Source organism: Ornithodoros turicata, chromosome 9 (assembly GCF_037126465.1).
Source record: "Ornithodoros turicata isolate Travis chromosome 9, ASM3712646v1, whole genome shotgun sequence".
Classification (NCBI taxonomy): domain Eukaryota; kingdom Metazoa; phylum Arthropoda; class Arachnida; order Ixodida; family Argasidae; genus Ornithodoros; species Ornithodoros turicata.
This window is the reverse complement of record NC_088209.1, coordinates 30,565,652-30,589,639: the sequence shown is the minus strand read 5'-3', so window position 1 is coordinate 30,589,639 and position 23,988 is coordinate 30,565,652. Positions and strand designations below refer to the sequence as shown.

At 45.6% G+C, this 23,988-nt stretch overlaps 2 protein-coding genes across 2 annotated transcripts in view; one reads left to right on the top strand and one right to left on the bottom strand.

Moving 5' to 3' along the window:
* LOC135368606 (la-related protein 7-like) overlaps positions 1-23,988 on the bottom strand; it is a 175,204-nt gene that overhangs the window by 99,515 nt on the left and 51,701 nt on the right. The window contains exon 3 of the mRNA XM_064601996.1: positions 16,892-16,944. The gene's annotated coding sequence lies outside the window, so the exon portion shown is untranslated. The remainder of the gene's footprint in view (positions 1-16,891; positions 16,945-23,988) is intronic.
* Positions 1-23,988, top strand: part of LOC135368607 (bone morphogenetic protein 2-like) — an 86,531-nt gene that overhangs the window by 52,919 nt on the left and 9,624 nt on the right. Inside the window, exons 3-5 of the mRNA XM_064601998.1 lie at positions 8,602-8,747; positions 15,825-15,984; positions 20,618-20,770. Of these exons, the coding sequence (XP_064458068.1) occupies positions 8,602-8,747; positions 15,825-15,984; positions 20,618-20,770 (459 nt within the window). The remainder of the gene's footprint in view (positions 1-8,601; positions 8,748-15,824; positions 15,985-20,617; positions 20,771-23,988) is intronic.

The following is a 23,988-nucleotide window of genomic DNA, read 5'->3' as shown; positions in this document are numbered from 1 at the left end:
CGTCCAAGAACCTTACTAAACCTTCATTTCCTGCGTTTCTTCACGGGGGGCTCCAGATTTTCCTGAGGTTTACCGTTTGCGTCAGAGTCCCCTCCCGGAGCATAATCACAAAACACTATCGACCCGAGCGTCTGACGCCCGTGTCGTCTTATATTACCTGGCGGACAGTGTCCAGCCTCGCCTGTTTCTTATTCGAGAGAGCTTCGCGTCAGTTACGTAGGCAACGCTATATTGCCAACCAAATCCATCGCTTTCGATAGGAGTACACGAGGTTGCAGCTGGCAGGATTGGTTTTCTTCGGCCTTTACAGTTTCGTTTTGTTGTGTTAGGACGGATTTTCACAATTTATGCGCATTGTTACCGAAGCCTTTTCTACATTGAGACAGCTCGATCTTGCAGAAAGATTTTGTGTTGTGTTATGACTTATGAGATTGGGGCAGATGCGTTAGGTAACGGTTCGGCTAGGTGCTTTTATTCTCTCGCGTTCGGAATATTTTTGTTCTTAGGTATATATCGCGTAGGAAATAGGTTCAAAGCGTAAAGTTGGTTTTCTGCAGAGTTCGTCTTCCACTCTGTTTACTTCGCGCTCTGCGTGCCTGCAAAATCGGTCTCGTACGACTCTCAATGCAAGGCCTTTGGTTACGATGCACTCGTTCAAGAATATTTTGTCTATAAACTGATAAAGCGAGCTTTCTTTCTTTTCTCTTTTTCTTTTTTTTTTTGAATGATCGCGAGAGATCGTGACGTCCTCAGGATGGTTCGTGACATTAGGGATCGTATAGAAATTTTCAAGTCGCTTCGGGTCGTTTTACAGCGGTACCTGGTAGCGGCAAGGTATCGGGAAATCACTGTGGTTGTATCACAAAAACTTCAGCTTATATTCTCTATCTCCTTCCGTCTTCTTCTTCTGTCTGCTGACTGTCGGTTTCGGTGATGCAAAACAAGTTAACATAATCGAAAGCTAATAAAAGCAGTCTTGACATACTCAGAGATGGGTACGTCGTCCAGGAAAGTGTCCCGATTTTTCAGCCTTTCCTGTCCCGTTTTTGTCCCGATTTTAGTAATATTTTTGACCACGCTAATCCCAGCTCTACACGACACCACTCACTTCACAGATCACAAGCCAGTACTCGTCACTGTAAAGTAGCCGTGCATATATCAGTGTCATATGTAAAAGTGTCCACATCCACACACAACAGCTGCCGCTGAAACTCGCGTTACACAATCGTAATTGTCCTGTATTCTTTTTTATTTTCGGGGGGATATATTTAATGGCTGAAAGAAAAGAAAAGAAAAAACACACACAAAGGGGAAAGGTTAGCCATACTAGAGGCGTGTGATTCCCGAACTGCTGGTCCCTGTACAGAAGGAGCCGCGGCATCAAATCTTTACCAGATGCCGAGCAAAATTTCATAATATTCAGACCCAGAACCCCGTATGCGGCACAAAAGCTGGTTTTAATATCAACAGCCGCCTTTCAGGGCAGTACAACAAAAGTCGCCACATCCCTACAAAACGGGGAACATACACCGATGCTTCAATACTTCAAAACTTCTGCTTTCACAAACAGTGAACCCGCTCCTATCAGCCGCCAAGTGTAAACATCCTCCGTCACGCCATACAAAACACCGCGACAACGAAAAGGCAAACAACGAAGAAGAAGAAGAAATCGAGCCAAAGTGCAGCGACCTCCTCCTTGATCTCCAAAGTGAGGCAAGGTGAAATGGTAAAGGCAAACTTCTTTCCTCTTGCGAGCAAAAGAGGAGACTCGACAGACCCTGATCTATCTCCCTCTCTCTCTCTCTCTCTCTATCTATCTCAGGGGAGGAATTGCGTCCCACTGCGTCATGAGAAACTGTCAGCGTGCGACGAGCTCAAATTGGGAAGAACTCACCAGAAAGCACGCTCTGCGTCCCTGGGGTGCACAGACTCCTGCTTCCTTATTGTCATCCAGTTGGTCAAGGAGAGAGTAATGTTAGAAGTTCGAGACAGATAATACGAAGATAAAGTGGTGGCGTTGCTACGTGGGGGCTCTGTGGACGTCACTTGAGCGAGACATGAGGGTCACGTGGTTACGGTTATCGAGTTATCCGCCGTTCCTCTGTCGGAGGCTTTTTCGAAGATGTGACAGGATGAATTAAGTGATAGAATGCCCGTTTCGACAACAGTGATGAGGAATGGGACCGAGTTTAAAAGGGGAGCGAAAAGGACTATGATAGACCGGACGGGTAATCATGATAGCGCACATGTTCTAGTTATCTCCTGAAAGGAAGCACACTCGAAAGTAAAGGCGATATCTACTCTGTGTTGTGTAACTACTGTTGTATCGTTGTTCTATTAACTCTGGCTGTACCAGCTGTATAGAGCCCATGCTTTTTTTTATCAGTTTTGCACTGGGAAACGCAACTTGCAAGAATGGCCACCGGTCATTGACAATGCAACAATTCAACGTCGCCCCCCGTATGTCGTCACCATGTCTAGAACTATCACTATTACTGGCACCTAAAAAGTATCCCTGACAAAACTGTATATATACTTTACAAAAAATGGATCGCCTTCCTCGCATTTCTCGTGTACGCTACGTTTGCGACAACTGCTCACAGTATGGGAGGATGCTTCTCGAAAGAGAAATATATCCCGTACTATATAGGGCCGTGCCCTATATACTAGATTCTCGTAGTCGATTTTCAATTAGTGGAAATTCTGATTTTTAGAATACCGAAGCGAAGTAATTGAGTATTGAATTCTAATTCCGAATCGAACCGATGTCTCTCCCAAACAGAATATACTCCAATAGTCCAAGAACGTCAGAAGAGATGGTACACTCTTAAAAATGAACTTCACCGCACAGCACGCTCCTAGCCAACCATCATCTCGAATGATATCGTCATCAGCCCTGATTTGTTGAAAACTGGGGGCGTACGCCAAAAATGTGACAATTATGAACAGCATAAGTGTCACAAAAAGGGCGTACGCCCCCCGTTTTCAAAAAATCAGGGCTGATAACAATATCATTCGAGATGATGGTTGGCTAGGAGCATGCTATGTGGTGAAGTCCATTTTTAAGAGCGTATACAAAACAAAGTCAGTGTCGCTTCATATAAAGCTCCGTATAGGTATATCATGCATATGGTGTATATCTGTGTGTGTCCTTGGTTCGGTTACATTACTACTCGCATACACTCTAAAAACAGAACTTCACCGCATAGCACGCTGCGCGCCAACCATTGCCACGAATGATAGGGTTATTGCTTCTGAATCGAACAGAGAGGGGGGCGTACGCCTTTTCGTGGCAATTTTCATATATCCAAATTGACACAAAAAGACGTACACCCCCCTCTCTCTATCTAACCCTATCATTCTTTGCAATGGTTGGCGGACAGCGTGCTATGCGGTGAAGTTCTGTTTTTAGAGTGTAGAAGTGTGCGCGGGTGCGGCTATACGAGTATATCCCCGCGGACGCCGCATCCTCACTCTTAAACCTGAACTTCACCGCATAGCACGCTGAAGGCCAACAATTGCCCAGAATGATACCGTTATCACACGTGATTCGTGGAAAGCACGGGGCGTACGCCTTTTTGTGAAGATTATCATAACTGCATAAGTGTCACAAGAAAGGCGTACGCCTCCCATTTTCAACAGATCGGGGGAGAGAACGAGGTCATTCGGGCTGACGGTTGGCTACACTCTTAGAAATGAACTTCACCGCATAGCACGCTCCTAGCCAACCATCACCTCGAATGATATCGTTATCTGCCCTGATTTGTTGAAAACTGGAGGCGTACGCCTTTTTCGTGACACTTATGCTGTTCATAATTGTCGCAAAAAAGGCGTACGCCTCCCGTTTTTAACAAATCGGGGCAGATATCGATATCATTCGAGAATATGGTTGGCTAGGAGCGTGCTATGCGGTGAAGTTCATTTTTAAGAGTGTAGGAGCGTGCTATGCGGTGAAGGTCTGTTTTAAGAGGTCCCGTGGCTCAGTGGTCAGCGTGCTGGCCATGTCACGTCGAGACTGGGAGGTACCCGGGTTCGAATCCCGGTGCCGGCTTGCACTGTCTGGGGTTTTTCCTCGGTTTTCCGAGGACATATATGTCGGCACAGTTTCCTCAGAAGTCTGCCCAGGACGCACATTCTCCAGGGCGTCAGTTGTGAGTTGCCCACATATGTGAGGCCGACAACGGCATGCCCTTTCACCATCACCACCAGCGCCATCTGTTTCAAGAGTGCTCGTTTGCGATAGAAATATGACGCTTTATGCACTCTCAGACCTGAACTTCACCGCGTAGCACGTTGTCCGCCAACTACACTCTAAATACAGAGCTTCACCGCATAGCACGCTGTGCGCTAACCATTGCCACGAATGATAGGGTTATCGCTTCTGATTCGAGGAGAAAGAGGGGCGTACGCCTTTTTGTGTCAATTTAGATATATGGTAATTGCCACAAAAAGGTGTACGCCTCCCTCTCTCCTCGAATCAAAAGCGATAACCCTATCATTGACGGCAATGGTTGGCGCACAGCGTGCATTGCGGTGAAGTTCTGTTTTTAGAGTGCATTGCCACGAATGCTAGGGTTACCGCTTCTGATTCGAAGAGCGATGGGGCGTACGCCCTTTTTGCAGCAATTTGGATATATGATAATTGCTACAAAAAGGCGCACGCCCCTCTCTTCCTTCAAATCTCTCTTCAAATCAGAACAGAACTTCACTGCATAGCACGTTTTGCGCCAACCACTTCCACGAATGATAGGGTTATCGCTTCTGATTTGAAGAAAGGGAGGGGCGTGCGCCTTTTTCTAGCAATTATCATATATCCAAATTGCTACAAAAAGGGCGTACGCCCCCCTCGCTCTTCGAATCAGAAGCGGTAACCCTATCATTCGTGGCAATGGTTGGCGCAAAACGTGCTATGCGGTGAAGTTCTGTTCTCAGCGTCTGCTATCTGCTATTGTGATTCCTTCCAATTACCTATTCCAGTTTTCACAAGTTGCTACAGCTACAGCAAATTGATGTTGTCATAAAAGCCGGTACCTGTCAAATGATGAGGTTCGCAGAAAGCGACGTTTTGAACAAAGACGTCAAAACGCGCGCTGCTTGACTGGGGCGAAATTGCGTAATAGTGACAGACTCCATGTTCTGCACTTCAAATATACGGACCAAATGTGTGGGTGTACTTGTTAGCAGTACCGAGAAAAAGAAAGCTCGACGGTATCTTTCCGTCTCGGCAGCGCGCACGAGAAGCTACGGTTCTTGACGTGGAAATTTAAGGGTCTCCGAGGTTAACTTTGTTAGTGCGGAAGATAGTGTGCCCCGCTCCTAATAAGAGGCGCTTTGTTAAAAAGGTGCTGATCTTTCTTCTCTCTCTGTGCAGTGGAGTGTGCTGTAATTAAAGGGTCATAGAAAAATTCTTAGCTGAATGGGTCTTTCCCTTTTTTTTGGGGTGGTCACGGACGGGCTGCTGTGAAGGGCCGTTGGTGCCAGCTCAGAAATTAGCGTGATACGATAAAAGCAACAGGAGAGAGATGCGTGTTTGTTTATCAGCAGCCTTGTCACTTCTGTAATCTTGAAAAGCTTCGCAAACGATTCTACACTCTAAAAACAGAACTTCACCGCGTAGAACGCTGTTCGCCAACCATTGCCACGAATCATAGCGTTATCTCTTCTGATTCGAAGAGAGAGAGCGGCGTACGCATTTTTGCGTCAATTATCATATACCTAAATTGACACAAAAATGGCCCCCTCTTTCTCCGAATTGGAAGCGATAACTCTATCATTCGTGGCCATATAGTTGCCGCACAACGTGCCATGCGGTGAAGCTGTGACTGTATAGAGTGAAGGCCCATCCGGCTACATCACCCTAAATAGAAACCGTGACACTCTTAAAACAGGGCTTCAAACCGCATAGCACGCTCTGCGCCAACCATTGCCACGAATGATAGGGTTATCGCTTCTGAGATAGAAGAGAGCAGGGGGCGTACGTCTTTTTGTGTCAATAGTGATATAGCCAAATTGATAAAAATGGGCGTACGCCGCCCTTTCTGCAACAGGGTGTTGTGAGGCTCGCGTCGTGTTTGTCCTATATATTTAATGGCCACATCCACACTCTTAAAAATGAACTTCACCGCATAGCACGCTCCTAGCCAACCATTATCTCGAATGATACCGTTATCTGCCCTGATTTGTTGAAAACAGGGGGCGTACGCCTTTTCTGTGACAATTATGAACAGCATAAGTGTCGCAGAAATGGCGTACGCCCCCCGCTTTCAACAAATCAGGGCAGATAACGATATCACTCGAGATAATGGTTGGCTAGGAGCGTGCTATGCGGTGAAGTTCATTTTTAAGAGTGCACAACAACGTTACACGAGGAAGATACTATGTAGACGTCCTCAAGCAAGGTGCATCTGTTTCCGCCGGTAAATTGCACGCGTGAGGTCTCGAATGAATAACGAACAATCCACCGTGAATAACTGGAACTTTTAGAGAGCATCTTCGCTGTATATTTTTTATTTTCTTTTTGTCATTTTCAGTTTTGAGCACACAAAGTTAGACACTTCACTTTCAATATGTATATAAAACTCGAATTGCCGCGCTGCCATTCGCGACTCGCATTTTCCCGTCGCAGCGTCAGCAAAGGTACATATACACGTATATAGCAGTAACTATACACCTAATAGCTTTCGCATCACGTGCTCCAACTAAGAACCACTTTTGGGCGGGAAAGTGGTACCGGATACGCACCCATAAGGACCCCGTTAATGAACGCGCGAGAGCTAATTGAAAACGAGGGATATTTGACACTGTACGCTACACACCACTCTGCTTTTATTCCCCTTTAATTACCGACACCCACGACATCCACGCGGCCTGACGTCACCCGCACGACGGGTAAAAAGGGGGAAAGGGGGTCTCGTTGGCCGAAAATAGCTGCAACGACCTTCTCAGGTAGTTCTTTCGCGGATCAATAAGCAATTTCAAAGGAGGACCGTTGATTGAACGCCAGCGAAATGCGTACAGAGAGGATAGGTACAACAACGGCGTGCAATTGGTCCTCGAATATCGAGACCGAGCTACACCATGTCGTTGGAGTGAGTCTCCGTTATTGAGCGCGTGGAGCGGAGAGCTCAGGCCTTATACCATTGTGCTTATTGCGTTTGTGGTGCATGCGAAATGGAATGTCTCAGTAAATGTATAGTACCTGTCACAGGGACGCCGGGGGGCAGGACCGCGATTGAGGATATATTGCATGTAACGTCTGTCAGCTTCGGAGAAATATTTAAAGGAAATGTCCAACCTGCGTGGTTGTGGTTGAAATGACAATTTTTGTTGGGTTAAGTTCAGGATTGCATGGCTCTTATGTGATATATCTCCACAACACTAGGCATAGAGACACACTTACTTATCTTTGTACAGCGGTAGCTGTTAACAGGAAGGTCTCCGGAAATGTGACTGTATCACAAAATCTTCGGTTTCGGTGATGCAAAACAAGTTAAAATAATCTAAAGCTAATAACAGCAGTTTTGACATATTCAGATATGGACACATTGTTCCAGAAAGTGTCCAGAGTTTTCAGCGTTTCCTGTACCACTTTTGTCCCGATTTTAGTACAATTTTTGACCCGCTAATCCCAGCTCTACACATCACCACTCACTTCACAAGGTAGTACTCGTCACTGTACAGTAGTTGTGCATGTATCAGCAATAAAAGTGTCAACATCCACACACAACAGCTACCGCGCTGAAATTTGCGTTACACAATCCTAAACGTCCTGTAATTTTTGTATGTGTGTGTGTGTGTTTTCGTCAGTTGATATGTAGAATTGGTTTGGGAAGACGGCAGCGTACATAAAAAAATATTTAAAAAATACTGACCCGAAGCAGGTGTGTCTGCATCGTCTTAACGCCCCTCTGATCTTACTAATAGGCCCCTTTGTTTACCCCGACTTTGATAGCAAGCCGCCGTAGCGGTGACTAACCTTTCCCTCCTATTTTTATATATAATAGACATACCCCCCCCCCCCCCGACTCACATTATACCATTACGATGCAATAACGACCTTTTCTTTTCTCCTTTTTTTGCGGTGATTATGATACACTCTAAAAACTGAACTTCACCGCATAGCACGCTCCTAGCCAACCATCATCGCGAATGATACCGTTATCTGCACTGATTTGTTGAAAATGGGAGGCGTACGCCTTTTTGTGACACTTATGCTGTTCATAATTGTCACAGAAAAGGCGTACGCCTCCCATTTTCAACAAATCAGGGCAGATAGCGATATCATTCCAGATGATGGTTGGCTAGGAGCTTGCTATGCGGTGAAATTCATTTTTAAGAGTGTAGGGTTATCGCTTCTGATTCGAAGAGAGAGGGGAGGGCGTACGCCTTTTTGGTGTCAATTATCATATATCCAAATTGACACAAAAAGGCGTACGCTCCCCTCTCTCTTCGAATGAGAAGCGATAACCCTATCATTGGTGGCAATGGTTGGTGCAGAGCGTGCTACGCGGTGAGATTCAGTTTTTAAGAGTGTATACTGGTGATTATCCTGCGTTAAATGAAACGCTTCGATATAACAGTTGACTTCTTCTCTCTACACAGAGGGGCATCTGCGGTTCTTCTTCAACGTGACCCCGAACGAGTCAGACAAGGAAGAAGTGCTCCAGGCAGAGTTTCACCTCTACAAGCTCAAGCCTAGACATAAACTGCTGGACAAGATGGGAGATGCAGCTGCCCATCTGCTCGAGGTAAGAGCGTTCGGTAGATCCGGGGGTTCCTCTTGATGCATTTGATAAAAGGACTCAAAACTGACGCCTCAAATATTACGCCTCGCGCGCTTTTATGGCATTCCGACGAACACAACGGATCGTATAGCGGTCTCGGTGCACTGGAAGCAGTAAGAGAAATATATTTGCGCAGCGGTGGTGTATCAGAATTACGTATCTTCTGTTTGGAGTGTGTTTCCTGCCTGTGACGTTCACAGTCCTGGCTCGCTGGCGCTTTAAGAAGGACATGTTTAAAACTTTCGGCTCAAACTTAAAAAAAGGGTTAATGTTTTCCCACGTGCTGATCAGTAGCGACACAACAATGAATTTGAAAATTTAAAAGAAAGTTTTATACATCTCAGAAGCAAATTACTATATCAGTTACAAGGATGTAACAACGGCTGCTCTGCGGTGTAGCCTTGTACACAGAATTTGTCCAAATCAGGTTTGCTGGGGAGTGCGCGTTGAAACTTCATTCAAGACGATACAGATTTTTGACGTGATGAAGATGCTCGCTTAGAACATTATGCCGCAATACGACCTCAGCACGTTGCGACCTTCTATGTAGGGGTTAAGATACCCGCCTCTCATATCGTGTCTGGAAGGTGGCGCCGGTTCGAATCCCGTTGCATGCTCTGCTGTCTAGCACTCTTAGAAATGAACTTCACCACATAGCACGCTCCTAGCCAACCACCATCCCGAATGACAACATTCTCGCCCCTGATTTGTTGAAAACGGGAGGCGGAGCCTATTCTGTGCCGTGAATAATGGCAACGAAATAGTCTCCGCCTCCCGTTTTCAACAAATCAGGGGCGAGAACGTCGTCATTCGGGATGATGGTTGGCTAGGAGCGTGCTATGTGGCGAAGTTCAGTTTTTAATAGTGTACTTTTCCCCAGACGCTGCACGCTCTTATAACAGAACTTCAAGACATAGCACGCTGAAGGCTGACCCAGTAATTGCGCAGAATGATATCGTTATCACTCATGATTTGTAGAAAGCGCGGGGCGCACGCCCTTCTGTGACAATTAACATAACTGCAGAAGGGTCACAAAAAGGCGTACGCGTCCCGTTTTCAAGAAATCAGGGGAGAGAAAACGATGTCGTTCGGGATGATTGTTGTCTAGAAGCATGTTATGCGGCGAAGTTTTGTTTTCTGAAGTTTTTTTGAAGTTCTGTAAAGTAAGATATCGTCCAGCTTCCCTGTGAAGTCGGCCCATGACGCAAGTCCTCCCGACCTACATGCCACCATATCGCGAGGCAGTGCAAACGCCCCATCTTAACCAACGCGCAACCGTATGTCGTATCATCTGCAAGTCATCTCCGCATACTCTAGATGGCGTTCACTTTGATAGAGTGCCGCCGCCCAATGTACGCGCTGTGCTTTCCGCCTGATCACGTCGGGAGACTGGATTAAAATCACCGTTGTTTACATTGAGATGAACATGACAGCACTGTATCGAAGCTGGCGCTGTTGCAGACTCCCCTACCTTGTGCCCCGGGGCGCAAAGATTGCCATCGAGGAAAGAAACATGAAAACCCATGTACACACGCATAACTGAACCTATATAGGCCGAATAAAAAAGCAACACGAAAAGAATACAGAAAGAAACGTCAAACAGACGTCGTTTTTTATCTCGTTTCGCCGCAGTGCAAACAAAGCGAGCGCATCAGACAATCGGACAAACAATCTGTCTTCACTCCCACGAATGGTTCTGTTCGAAAAGCAGGTAGAACACGCGCTTTTATAGAACTGCGCCCCCATACAATGCATATTTTATGAAAGGCAGACACCACCTCGAAGGTTCCTATACCTGTGCGGGCCGTACATCTTCTTGTTTTTCCTTCTACGCAAGACAGAAAACCGCTTTACCTATTCTTTCGTAGTGGTTAAGCAGTTAAGCGTTCTCCAACTGGCAAATTCCAGCAGCATTACAGTCATTAAAACGCATCTCTAAGGCCGTAGAACGAAACACCTTGGAGAAGTAGCACAGTTCATGCTATACGGTGTGGCTGTCACGATTTAAGAGGTCCCTTTATTAAATTAGTCATTAAATTCGTTTTGCACCATCAATGCTTCTTACAAGATCTGCAGTGCAGGAGACCTTCCAAAGGGGCGACGCCCTGCGGCGGTCACGTGACCGCGAGGCACACTCCCCGTAGTGCCAATTTGAGGATACGTGGACACGGTGCGATTAAATTAAGCACGCGAGCTCGAGGCTACTAAATGGTCGTACGGTCGCGAACACGAAAACAAAAGCGTTTCTGCATTGAGCTCTGGAGCGCAGTCTTAGCAGCCAATATAGCATAATCGACATCATCTGTCGCACCCGCTACCATCAGCACATAATGCAACATAAACGGGGCACGCGGTGCATGCATGCATCGACACGTACGGTGTCGAAAGCAGGCAATACCCGCTGTGTGTGTATGTGTGTCGGGGGGTGGGGGGGTTGTTTACCCTTCTCGAAGACACAACAATAGCGGCCGCTGTACTCTGAGGCTGATGTCTGGCTTTGTCTGCCTTCAGTGTCGATAATTGGCCGAGCCCCATCAATTCACGGCACGAACTGTGTTAGTCGTTCGTCCCGGGGATTCTTTTTTTTTTTTTTTTCCTTTCATCGAGGAGATAGATACGTGAGCTATATACGCTAGCAATCTTAAGGACGCCTAGTTCACAAGCATTCCACGGGGTATCGAACGCGTGACATGAATACGAGATGAGACGCGAGAAACTGAAAGTGACAAAGTCCCTATATCGTGTAATTGTGTTCTTGCTGCGCAGAGTTCAAGGCTGGTGACTTTACGTATGCTACTGTATATAGCCGTAACTAGACGCGTTTTATTTTACTTCCTTTCTAACCTTTATACGAAATTCCAGAGATAAATTGGTTTTAATAGGGGCATGGGAACAGGTCGCTTGTGAAGCGTATACAGAGGCTATGAAACCGTGTCCTTTGGTTCAACGCCTCCAAGTATTCGAAAGGCTTGGGATGTGTATGTAGCAACGACTTCGAAAAAAACGTGTTGTTACCTTTTTATGATCTGACAGGCGACCTGTGTCTGTCACAAATCGATAATGGCTGTATACCACGAGGCGAGCGATAAAGCCCTAGTGCAGAAAACAGGTCCTCGTACGCTGCTCTCGAAATGTGACACCGCCGTTAGACCCCTGTGCTTTCGGGTTCATGTTTTTTTTTTTTTTAAGTTGGCAAACATATAGAGCTTTATTTTAGGTGCTAGGTTTGAAATCGGACGATATCAGGTGGAAAAGCAGGTTTTCGGGGAGAGATTTCAAAAAAGAAAACGCCTTGCTTGCCGTAGTCGGTCACGAACAGTCAACAGGGCAACGTCATAATATCGCCGGGGGGATAGGGTGGGGGAATCGTGCGTCCTGGTCCAACTTCACGGGGTACTGTGCCGACATTTGTCTTAATGCGTCCAAGCATACCCGCACTCTTAAAGATGAACTTCACCCGCATAGCGCACGCTCCTAGCCAACCATCATCTGGAATGATGTCGTTATCTGTCCTGATTTGTTGAAAACGGGAGGCGTACGCCTTTTTTGTGGCACTTATGCTGCGCATCATTGTCACAAAAAAAGGCGTACGCCCCCCATTTTCAACAAATCAGGGCAGAGAACGATATCATTCGAGATGATGGTTGGCTAGGAGCGTGCTACATGCGGTGAAGTTCATTTTTAAGAGTGTAGTGGGATCCACGCGCGCAAATTAATTAATCCCATTCGCCGCGAAATGCGCCCATCCAATGAACGACAGTCATTTACTAACTCCAAACTGTCGCAAACACTTAGGCTCCCAAGTTCCACTTTAATTAAAGTCTCACTAAATGCAGCGAAGCGTGGCACGGTATACGAATCCGATCCCGCTGCCTCGTGCACATATAGCGATAGCGCTTCTTACAGAAAGTGACGGATAGCGAAAATATGTATACGCGGAGTCATAATTCCTTCGCGCGTGATATATGAGACTCTCTCCACGCCTATTATCATTCTTTGGGAAAGCGAAAAACTGCCACACATTAATCAGTAAGGAGGGGAATTTGTTTTAGGAAAATGGCTCTCTCGCAGAAAGGCTTTCTCGTCGTTTTTCATGAAGCAGCAGGATGACGTGTGAAGTGAAGATATTAATGATGATGAGGCAATGGAATAACGCCTTGTGGCACTTCTTCGAATGGAGGCAATATAGGACTATCGCTGTGCTCGGGAAAAAAAAAGAGGTGGTTTAGGCTGTAGAGCGGAGTACGGTTCTTATTATAGTCGTGTTCATCGTGCTCAACGTGTTCAAGTCACGAAGGAAGAGAAATCTAGTCCGTCAACTACATACGCCGTTGGAAATAAGGAGAAGCGATAGGGCACCAGGAGAAATACTGCAGCGCCACCATGCGCCATCGGTAGGAGAGCGCACTTTCTGCCGCAGCGTAGTGTCACGCGGCCAGTCTTAGCAGCCAATACGGAGGCAGAGTGAGTATGATGGATTACATTATCTGGCGCAAGGAGGGAGCGTGTCCAGCCATCCTATCCGCGGCGCAGTAATATTTTGAGAACTGACGGACTAGATTTCTTTTCCTTCTTAAGTTGAACACGGCTATAGAAAATATTATCTCTGGATGTTTTGATACGATTTTCGCTACGGAAAAAGCGACTAAATCTCGCAGGGAGTTAAAGAAGAACGTTAAAAGAGTAAAAAAAACAACAACAAAGCACTATAATAATTTTCTAATCATGCATCGTACACCTTCACAGAGACCAAAGTGAGGTTTTTCAACACTTGTATCATTATGACGCAGTTTTATTCGATACTTTTATAAATGAAACACCGTATAGGTCCAAAGTTTTCATTCCAGGTAAAGTGTGCACTAGACCCGTTTACTGCAGACTGAATGGTTCGACCGCATAACAACTGCACCATCCAAGCAAGACGCCCTTCCTCCTCCTCCTCCTCCTCCCAAGAACCAAATGCAGCCTTCCTTTTGTACACCTGTTTCATTCAAGGCGGCTAAAGCGTCTCACCACCATCCTGAACATTAACACCCTCCCACTAAATTATAGCCCAATTTACCCCGCTCGCGAATCGCAATCAACTCGTTAGGCAGCATCACACGCGAGTCAAATTATCAAACGCGTTCATCCGTACGCCAAAGAACACGGCAAGCTTACCCCCCGTTCCTGCTCCCCCCGCTCACTCACTGCCCGTTTCTGTTATCTCTCTCACTCTCTTTTTTTTCTCTTCTTTTGGTAATAAGAATATACAGAGCTAGTAAACAAGATTTACGTGTTCTTTTCATTACAGCGCTTCCCCGCATGACAGTTTAATTAGAAAGACATCGCACAGCTCTCGGTCCAGATTAACGGGCCGACGTAGTAACAAACTCTGCATGTCTCTCGGGCTCTCTTCTTATCCTCCGGCATCCGTTTTCGAAGGAATTAACCATACCGTTTTCTTTCCATTTTAGAACGACGCGGAAAGTAAACTTTTGCTGGAGGAAGCAAACCACGCTAGACGACAGATGACGGCCGTTCGGAAAAATTACGAAGTGGTTACTAAAGAGAGGAACCGTGTCCGCAAATTCCATCTTTTTTTTTTTTTTTTTTTTCTGGTAAAGTCGTAAACGGCAGGCTCTTGCCCGACGTCCTTCGCCTGCATCCCGCGTAAAGTGCTGGGCGGGTGTGCGATGTGTAGGAAATTAAATGAAAGTTTCGGAAAGTGTGACACGAAAAATCGTGTTTGCATTGCAGCGAATATGACGTGGCAGCACCGATAATGCTTTAATTTAAAAGTTTCGCCTTCCATTAGCGCCATGAAGGTCTATGATGTCACTTTGGGTGAGCGATGCAAGCGTAGCTCGCCTTCCATGCTGCTTTATGTTTCGGGCAAAGGATGTTACGCAGGATGTTAAGGATGTTAGCGAGGGGGGCGTACACCTTTTGTGGCAATTATCTTATATCCAAATTGACACAAAAAGGCGTACGCCCTCCTCCCTCTTCGAATCAGAAGCGATCATTCGTGGGTAATGGTTGGCGCAGAGCGTGCTATGCGGTGAAGTTCCGTTTTTAGATTGCAGGAGCGTGTTGCGGCGGAAGAGCCTTCACTCTACATACAGAACTTCACCGCATAGCACGTTGTGCAAGCGCTATGGCCACGAATGATAGAGTTATCGCTTCTGATTCGAAGAAAGAGGTGGGCGTACGCCTTTTTGTGACAATTTAGAAATGTTATAATTGACACAAAAGGCGTACGATAGATGCAGCGTTCCGGAGTAAATTTGAGGGTGAAGAACTAAAATGGGGAGCGACTGCAACCAATGAGGACTAGATTCTGAAGGCCAACCACCACCAGGGGGGGGGGGGGGGGTGCTGATGAAAGGGCTCGCCGCACCACATAACATGCTGAAGGCCAACCACTGCACAGAATGATACTGCTATCACTCCTGATCTGTGGAGTGATAACCGCGCGTGATAATGCGCGGGGAGTACACCCCTTTTGTGACGATTAACGAAACTGCATAAGCGTGTGCCTCCCGTTCTCAACAATTCAGGGGCGAGAACGACGTCATTGGGGACGATAGTTATAGGTACACTCTTAGAAATAAACTTCACCGCATAGCACGCTGCTCCTAGCCAACCATAACCTCGAATGATATCGTTATCTGCCCTGATTTGTGGAAAACGGGAGGCGTGCGCCTTTTTTGTGACAATTATGAACAGCATCAGTGTCACAAAAAAGGTGTACGCCTCCCGTTTTCAACAAATCAGGGCAGATAACGATATCGTTCCAGATGAAGGTTGGCTGGGTGCGTGCAATGCGGTGAAGTTCATTTTTAAGAATGTAGGACCGTGCTATGCGGTGAAGTTGTATGTGGGGGTTGTTGTTTGAGGGTAAGCTCTATATGCTGGTTGGCGGCGTTGTCGTAACATTCTTTTCGGGAACACAACTTCGGAAAGGATCGAACAAGAAGCAGAAGTTCACGACTTTATGGATGACTGGAAGCCGACAAATACTATGTGACTATAAGCAATAATAATACTTGTGCTCTACAGGTTCGAGTCTACCAAGTGATGCCTGGTGCTCCGCCCATCAAAGAAGAAGGCAATCGCCTATTGGACGTCAGAAGAATGACGTACAATTCTATGGGATGGGAAGTGTTCTACGTGAAAGCTGCAGTCGTTGACTGGATCAAGGAGCCGGCCACCAATCTAGGTGAATATACACGCGTATCCATTCAAAGCTATTTCGGAGCACGCATTTTATTAGTATTTATTTATTTATCGTGTGTCACTATATAAAAGAGAAATTAGTCTTCGCCGTGACGGAGGCACACCGGGAGTTCAAAGATATGTAACGGCGGTGCTGAAGAAAGAAATCCACTAGTACAAAAAAGTAAACATGCAGAAAAATACGCCAACAGCTGTAACGCGCCAAAAATGGCAAAGCACTGGAAATGATCTACAGCAAAGCACCTGTTACGCGTCTTTTAAATTCAGCAACTGAGACACGTTGAGGCATTACATTGTAGTACTCATTGAAATAGGTTGCGTTTAAAAACTTTAGTGTCTCGTGACCATGGTAGTGATCTGTTTCGCGTTGAAATGGTTGAGTGGTCGTACCTTGAACACACACTCTTAGAAATGAACTTCACCGCATAGCACGCTAGTAGCCAACCATCATCTCGAACGATATCGTTATCTGCCATGATTTTTGAGAACGGGAGGCGTACGCCTTTTTCGTGACACTTATGCCGTTCATAATTGTCACAAAAAAGGCGTACGCCTCCCGTTTTCAACAAATCAGGGCAGACAACGATATCATTCGGGATGATGGTTGGCTAGGAGTGTGCTATGCGGTGAAGTTCAGTTTTAAGTGTGCTGGACGTGATAGGAGCACTACAAAAGCAGCCACTGATCTCCAATATGCGTGATATGCAAAATTCGTTGACGTGATTACTGCGAAGTATTCTCACTCAATGAGGCGACATGTGTCGTTACATGGTACGTTATATTCCTTACGACACCTTTGAAAAAAGGAAAACTCCGGCTAGGCTAAACGAAAGCATGCGGAAATTGCACACGCTTTTTTTATCTTAGAAAAGAGACCTAAATACACTTACCATCTCTTCTGCAACAATCTATAGACAGGACCGCCTTGTACAAGTGAGCGAACCTGGATCGAATACGTGTATATTAGCGAAGCAACACTCTCTATGGACGAAAAGCTTTTGCCCGCTTTTCAGTTTCGAATAAGTTTGAAGCGTTTCAATATGTTGCACAATTCCCCTGTCCGTTCAAAATGAAAGATAAGAGAAAGATAAGGCAATTTTCTCACGACCGTTGCTTGTCTGCCGATGTAAGGGCAATTTTTTCCCTCGATCTTCACCTGTAAAGCGTGCTTCCCTGCAGTATAGATGTATCTGAGGTGAAGCCAACTTTACAAAAAATGGAAATATACTTTGCGCGTGAACCGTTTTCTATAGATTTCTCTCGTGTTATTCGTTATCTCTATTGCTTCTATTTTTTTTACGCACGTGTGATGCTAAAGGACAACAGAATGCAGGTTTCGGGTGTTGCGTTGTTGCATCATTCTGAGTACTAACTAGAGCAAGAGTTTATGATATCACGGTGCGTCCTGGCACACAAACACTAATGTGTAATCTCGTGGAATGCGACAGGCAGAAGTAAGCCTCCAAAATTGCACTTTGACCACAGTGTTGGTACAGGTCTTAGAGTTGTTCAAACACTTTCCAGGTGGTCCTTATAGTAACATCCGCAAAGGAACAAGGGATTTGGAAGGAAGGAAGGAAGGAAACAAACAAACAAGGGAACCAAATTTCGTGTCGCAAGGCTTCTTACCCGAAACTTTAGAATAATTCTCGGCATAATATTATATTACTATTCCTCGGGAAAGAGCTTAGGCGGGCCAAATCTTACTTTCTCGTTCATTACGTCTGTGATATTTTCTAAGGAAACCGCGTGAGTCAAAGCTATAATAAGGCTAATTAAGTTCATGTGCCATTCAACGTTTTCAATTTAGCCACGGCAGCAGGTCACGTGTCAAGCTCCATTCCTTTTCTGTTTCAAAGCTAAACATGTCTCGTGCCTTCTGACCTAAAATAAAACCCTGGATTCGAAAAGAAGAAATGGAGAACAAGTAAGAAATATATGATGGAAAGAAACACGTATCCTAAAAACTCCCCGAAAAGTAAAACGTATCGCGAAAAATAGGAACAGAGCAAACAACCCCGTCGTAGCACCCAAGAACTTTCGCGTCACCCACGAGAAAGAACGAACGAAACAGCCATGCGTAAACAACCGGATAAAATCTGATCAGCGCACGCAGCAAAATATTACGCCAGCACCGAAATATACGGAAACTTTTCCCGTGAAAGGAACAACGAATGACGGGACCTCTTCAATTCCATCCGGGCCGAAAAAAGGAAAAGAAAAATATGCACAGATTTTACAGGTTCAAATTTTTCGCCCGAGTTAACCCCTTACGTCTATTCCACTCGAAGGAGCATACACAGCCGATCGCTAGACATGCCGGGGATAGTGACAGCGTAGCAAAACGTGGCCATCCAACGCGGGGCTTCTCCAGCCGAGTTATCTCCCTTTTACTTTGGGTGCGCGCAAAGGAGCAGAAAATAGGCTTAGTACTGGATGTCTAAAGCTTAGCGTTCGAACATGGTATCGTCCAAATATAGACATTTGGTGCTGCGTTGCAGAGAGACGCGGGGAATCAACCAAGCATGCTCGCGGTTTCTGCTTGTCGGATTGGGTTGTTGACTTGTTGTCAAGACGTTGGACGTTACGTACAACATTGCAGGATCCACCCAATAAACGAGTTCGCTTGAATTTACGCGGTGATCACAAAGGCTCGCACAAATTTGGATGAGCTGGTTAAAAGCCGTCCTTTTGAATTTCCGTGAATATTATTTATGCATGCTCCACGGATGTCTCAAAGTGCAACTTGTTGTCCCTAAATAACGCGGCCTGGAGTAGCCAGTCTCGCGTAGTTTGGGACTAACATCTCCATTTTTTTCTATTACCAATCAATCAATCGATCATGTTGTCTCGTTACTTGTGAACAAAGAATGGAGGCCCTCACTTCATAGATTCACTACCCAACGCAGATCTTAGATCGTCTTAGCAATTTTGTTCAGACATTCTGTGTCAGAACAGTCATATACCTAAAACAGCAAATACGGCGCCGTATTGGGGGAAGTTAGAAGTCAAACTGACTTCGCAAATTTTAATAACAGTTCCGAACAGTTCAGGAGGAGAGGGACACTTAATTTCCGTGATCGAAAATGTCCTGCAGTTTTAATTTAGAAATGCGGAGCTGTGCTGCAATAATCGTGCTGGGACGACGTTCTACCGTATATTCGTTCAGCTGGGAAGAGTAATAGTATGATACGATTAGATGGGTGCGCCGATAATATTGACTGTATTTGCAACCCGTCCATGTAAGATCCGCGACCGCATCCGCAACAGCGTTAGTTAAAGTAGCCGTATCCGCACCCATAACCGCGCGGATATTGAGTATATCCGCACATCCGCGTCATAGCGTTTGTAGAAAAAAAAATCTACACGACGAAAATGGCATGTTATAAATGTTTTTACGTTTCAGCACGGAAACTGTTCCGGAATATAATAGGGAGTTTTAGTGCATCGTACGCTCTCGCCTTTGCGTACGTAAGGGGTAGCGTGGGTGGTTCTGTGCACGCGCAGAACTGCGCATGCACTGCGGACTGCGCACGCGCAGAACATAAAGAGAGCTTTGCGCATTGCGCGGAACCGTTATACAGAGTACAGAGTCCAGAGACCGTACGACAGAGTACGTTATACTAAAACTCACTACTAATGCTTGTTTGCGGATAACCTGCCGATATCCGTGCCCACCGCTAAGTCGCGCTTATCCGCAAGTTATTCGCGAGGTTTTCAAAACGTTGCATATCTAAGACCCAAACGGTAGCGTTGCGTACGCGAGGAGGTACCGCGTTCACACTGCACATGCACGCGGAGGGCGCACCCGATATTTCAATGCGTACGCAAAGCGATTCTGTACGTAGTACTAGAGCTCTCTACTGAACATCCCAGTATTCTACGACACCGATGCGCCCTTCCATGCTGTATGCTGTAGCCAAGTAACATTCGCTGTGGGCTGCAGTCGCGTCCGCCGTAGATTGCCGTGCACATGGAGCTTTATTAATGCCTCGGAAGAACGGGACGTCCTACGCGAGACGATCGGCCGTAAAAAGAAATAGAAAGAAAAAAACTGTTTTTCTCTGAGGAACGGACGGGTCTCGGCTATGTGCACGAGTCATTACGCACTAAAGCCCCTTGGCAGAGATTCCAGATGTGCAGCCACACAAGAATGAAGTATAAAGACGGCGGTCGCCCATAAGAAAAGGACTGGCAATCAAAATGGCCGTCGCCACGAAATATCCTTCGTGATATGGCTCTGAGAATAACGCGAAAGAAATGAGACAGGGGCCTGGCCTTCTTGATGGGGCAATTAACTTTGGGCACTGCGTTCTTTGTTTTCTAACTTTTCAAGAAATTTCCACGAAAGAAACAACTCATTTTGTTTACAGTTTTTTGGTTTGACAACATTTCCCGCTGCGTTGAGTGGTAAAGAGTCGTAAACGTTTAGAAAAAGGTGCGACAAAGGACGGACAATAGCTGCGCGTGAAATGACGATGACGTAAGCATTATCATGAAAGTGCTAACTAACGCACTTTGTGTTTTTTTTTTTTTTTTTTTTTTTGTCTCAGCGTGTATACAACGGCAGAAGGATAGGACGATTTCTTATATGCACTTCATCGCTTTAAATGCAGGACTGTTGATGACGGTTCGGACAGCCAGCGGGAAGCGCCTGGAGGACGGGGTGTTGAGGTTCGCCAAACGGAACCAAGGCCACGTCAACAAGCAGCCCATCTTAGTGGTCTTCAGTGACGATGGACGACCCAAGCACGAATTACCGTACACAGGTGGGTATCCGCACAACGCAACCTTCTCAGTGATATTTCAGTTTATTGACCTCATTAAGCGAGTCAGCATTCAATGGGTCTCAATCAGAAACGATAACGATAACGAGAAACGACGAACTCATTCATACCTTTATTCATCCATGCCTGTTTTTATATTATGCACCATTCTGATATAATGGTACGTACATGTGTCGTTATATACACGATACGATATTGTATAATCACACTCCATTTGTGGTAGTGAAATAGTTTTCCTGCGTTAATCTGCTCATAGAAGGACACCTTCCTGTTTATAGTAACACTTATTAACAGAGCAAACTAACAAAGCACCTAATTGTGCTATGTACATTTGAGGCGTTACACATCTTCTTAAACACCTCTGCTTCCTCTGATAAAATATTAAACTTCAAAGCACGGTTATCTCGCTCAAACCTCAATGATCGCGTCAAACGTTTCGCGCTTCCTAACTAAGATATATGCGACGGAACGATTTCGTTCCATGATAGTCCTTCGCGTTTAATGACTTTTAGCGACGCTATTGTTTAGCGCATTAAGAAAGAGTGTTAAAAAGCACAGGGGACATAAGGCGCAAAAAAAAAAAAAAAAAAGGAAATTGAATTTAGAGCCCACGTTCCTTTAAGCCATATCGCCTGGGTGCTGTATCTCTATGTACACAAAGCCGTGCGCTCAATAAGGACGACGAAACGAGGCGATTTCGCGAGGAACGCATTTTGCTATCATCGGAGGAGCAAGTCAGGCGCAAGACGTACAGTATAATTGATTCAGCTATGCGCTAGCGTTCATATCGCTGCAGGAGCAAAAGCGATAAAGGAGGGGGGGGGGATATTAGCGACACAATGGAAACACGAGATAACGGGCACGAAAAGAGAAGAGAACGAAATACTTAATCCAATAGGAGGCAGTGACGGTAATTAGTTCGGAATTTTATCGAGCCAGTTACACTGGATGTCGGCTTTAATTTGGGACCGGGTGCCAAAAGCCTTCTCGCAGAGCAAAGCTCATTAAATTGAGCCCGTCCGACATTAGGAAAGGAACTGTGTAAATAGAACTTCTTTTACGGCATATCGTTATACGTGGAAGATGTGAATAACGAAGTCAATTCGCGAGTTTTGCTTTTATTGGGTAACGGTCATTTTCCGTTTTACATCTACGCGCTTCGGGTACTATTGCATTTGACTCGATCTGCAACGGTTGGGTTCAATTAATTTGTTTTTATAACATCATTATTCTACGACGTTGATGTGGTTCTACAGCGATTGTAGCCCTGTTTAGTTTCGCAATGCATTAAATCTGAAACAAGTATGTGAGATGTCTGTACACCGGAGTATCCTGAAGACCGCTTTTAAGTTCCACCGGGCGCTAAAGAAAAAAAATGATACGTTTATTTGATTTCGTATTATAAATTAACCTCACTAATGGCGAATTCGCTTCGTGAAAGCATGACAAAACGGCGCAGCGGCTCAAAAATTGCTAGCTCTGCGTCCGCGCCAGGTATACACGTGACAGTTGTCACCCAAACATGAGTGCCCAGATCTTTTTTTTAAGATTTCGTGTTAGCGCCGCGAAGCAACAGTGGCTATGAGCGGCGTTCAGATGTGGACAGATGGAGAGAGGACAGCAGGAAGGAGTGGGAGACGGGGAGGAGGAGGGGGGGTCAGTATGCGTCCTGGGCCGACTTCAAGGGGAACTGCACCGACATTCGTCTGGAAAGTCTGCCGGGAAACCCAGGGAAAACCTCAGACGGCACTGTCGGTGGTAGGATTCGAACCCACCACCTCCCAATCTTCAGTGCGGCCTTGGTTACCATCAACGAGCGGACGCTTTTACCTTTTTGAATGAGGTAACCTTCCTGGAGTTTGAGGAACGCGGAACACGAAGAGGACAACCCAAGACTCCATTGAGTCTTGTGTTGTCCTTCGAATTGTGTGTTCCTCAAACTCAAGGAAATGTTCCCTCACTCTACAGTCCACCAGCTCGCTTGCACCATTCTATTTTGCTGTTACCGTCTCAGCCATGCCGCTGGTATGGGTTTAGTCGCTTGGATCACGCTACTCTTTAAGACAGATGGTGGAGGTGGAAGTGGTGGTGGTGCACTCTTAAAAATGAACTTCACCGCATAGCACGCTCCTAGCCAACCATAACCTCGAATGATATCCTTATCTGCCCTGATTTGTCGAAAACGGGAGGCGTACGCCTTGTCTATGACAATTATGAACAGCATAAGTGTCACAAAAAAGGCGTACGGCTCCCGTTTTCAACAAATCAGGGCAGATAAAGATATCATTCGAGATTATGATTGGCTAGGAGCGTGCTATGCGGTGAAGTTCATTTTTAAGAGTGTAGGCCCAATGCGCGTCTAGACGAGCGACAGTTTTTCTGGCGGTTGTTCCGTGTGCCAAATTTTTGTGGAAACATTGTGAAAGACCATGTATTTGTGACTGAAGTGGTGTGTTATGGCCATGGGCTTTCTAATTAACGCAAAAGAAACGTTACCTTTCGTTGGCAAATTTTTGAGTTCAATTAAGCTAATTAGACAATTAATGAGGTACACTCATAGAACACACCTGTTTGGGTGCAAAAACCTTCACAAGTGCCGTGCAGAAAGTTTCCAATTTTTATCTCACCTAGATTTTCTTTTTTTTTTTAATAATTAAGGGGTCACTCTCTCGTGCAACACCCTGTATATATGCAAGTTGTTTGAAAGTGATACATGAGGGAGATACGAGGGAGAGGGTGTTTGATATGGTCACTCATGGCTATAGTTATGTCTTTCACAACTGTCCGTATTTTCCGTTTTTGGATGGGTCAATGCTAAGACTACTCAATGTTGCTACTCAAGATACTTAGTGTTGTTTCTGTTATTATTATTGGTGTTGTGATTTAGCCCTTCGCCGTATTTCCTTTTCATTACTAACCAAGTTACTCTACTGATTTCTTTCCCGATACCGAAAACAGATTCAAGATGGTGCAAGCACGCAATCTTGCTTCCTTTTCTTAGACGGACCTCACTTCCTCCCAGACAAAATTTCCTCAAATCCAAATACACCTCACAACCATCCCAACCGACCGTCGGAAAACGTCCCCGGGAAAAGCTTAACTCGCACACCGCGCTAAATCTGAAATCTCGTCGAATCAAATCACAGGAAGTTTCGCCGCACTCCCGCAGCTCACCCGTAAGACAAAGAGAGTGCAATCTT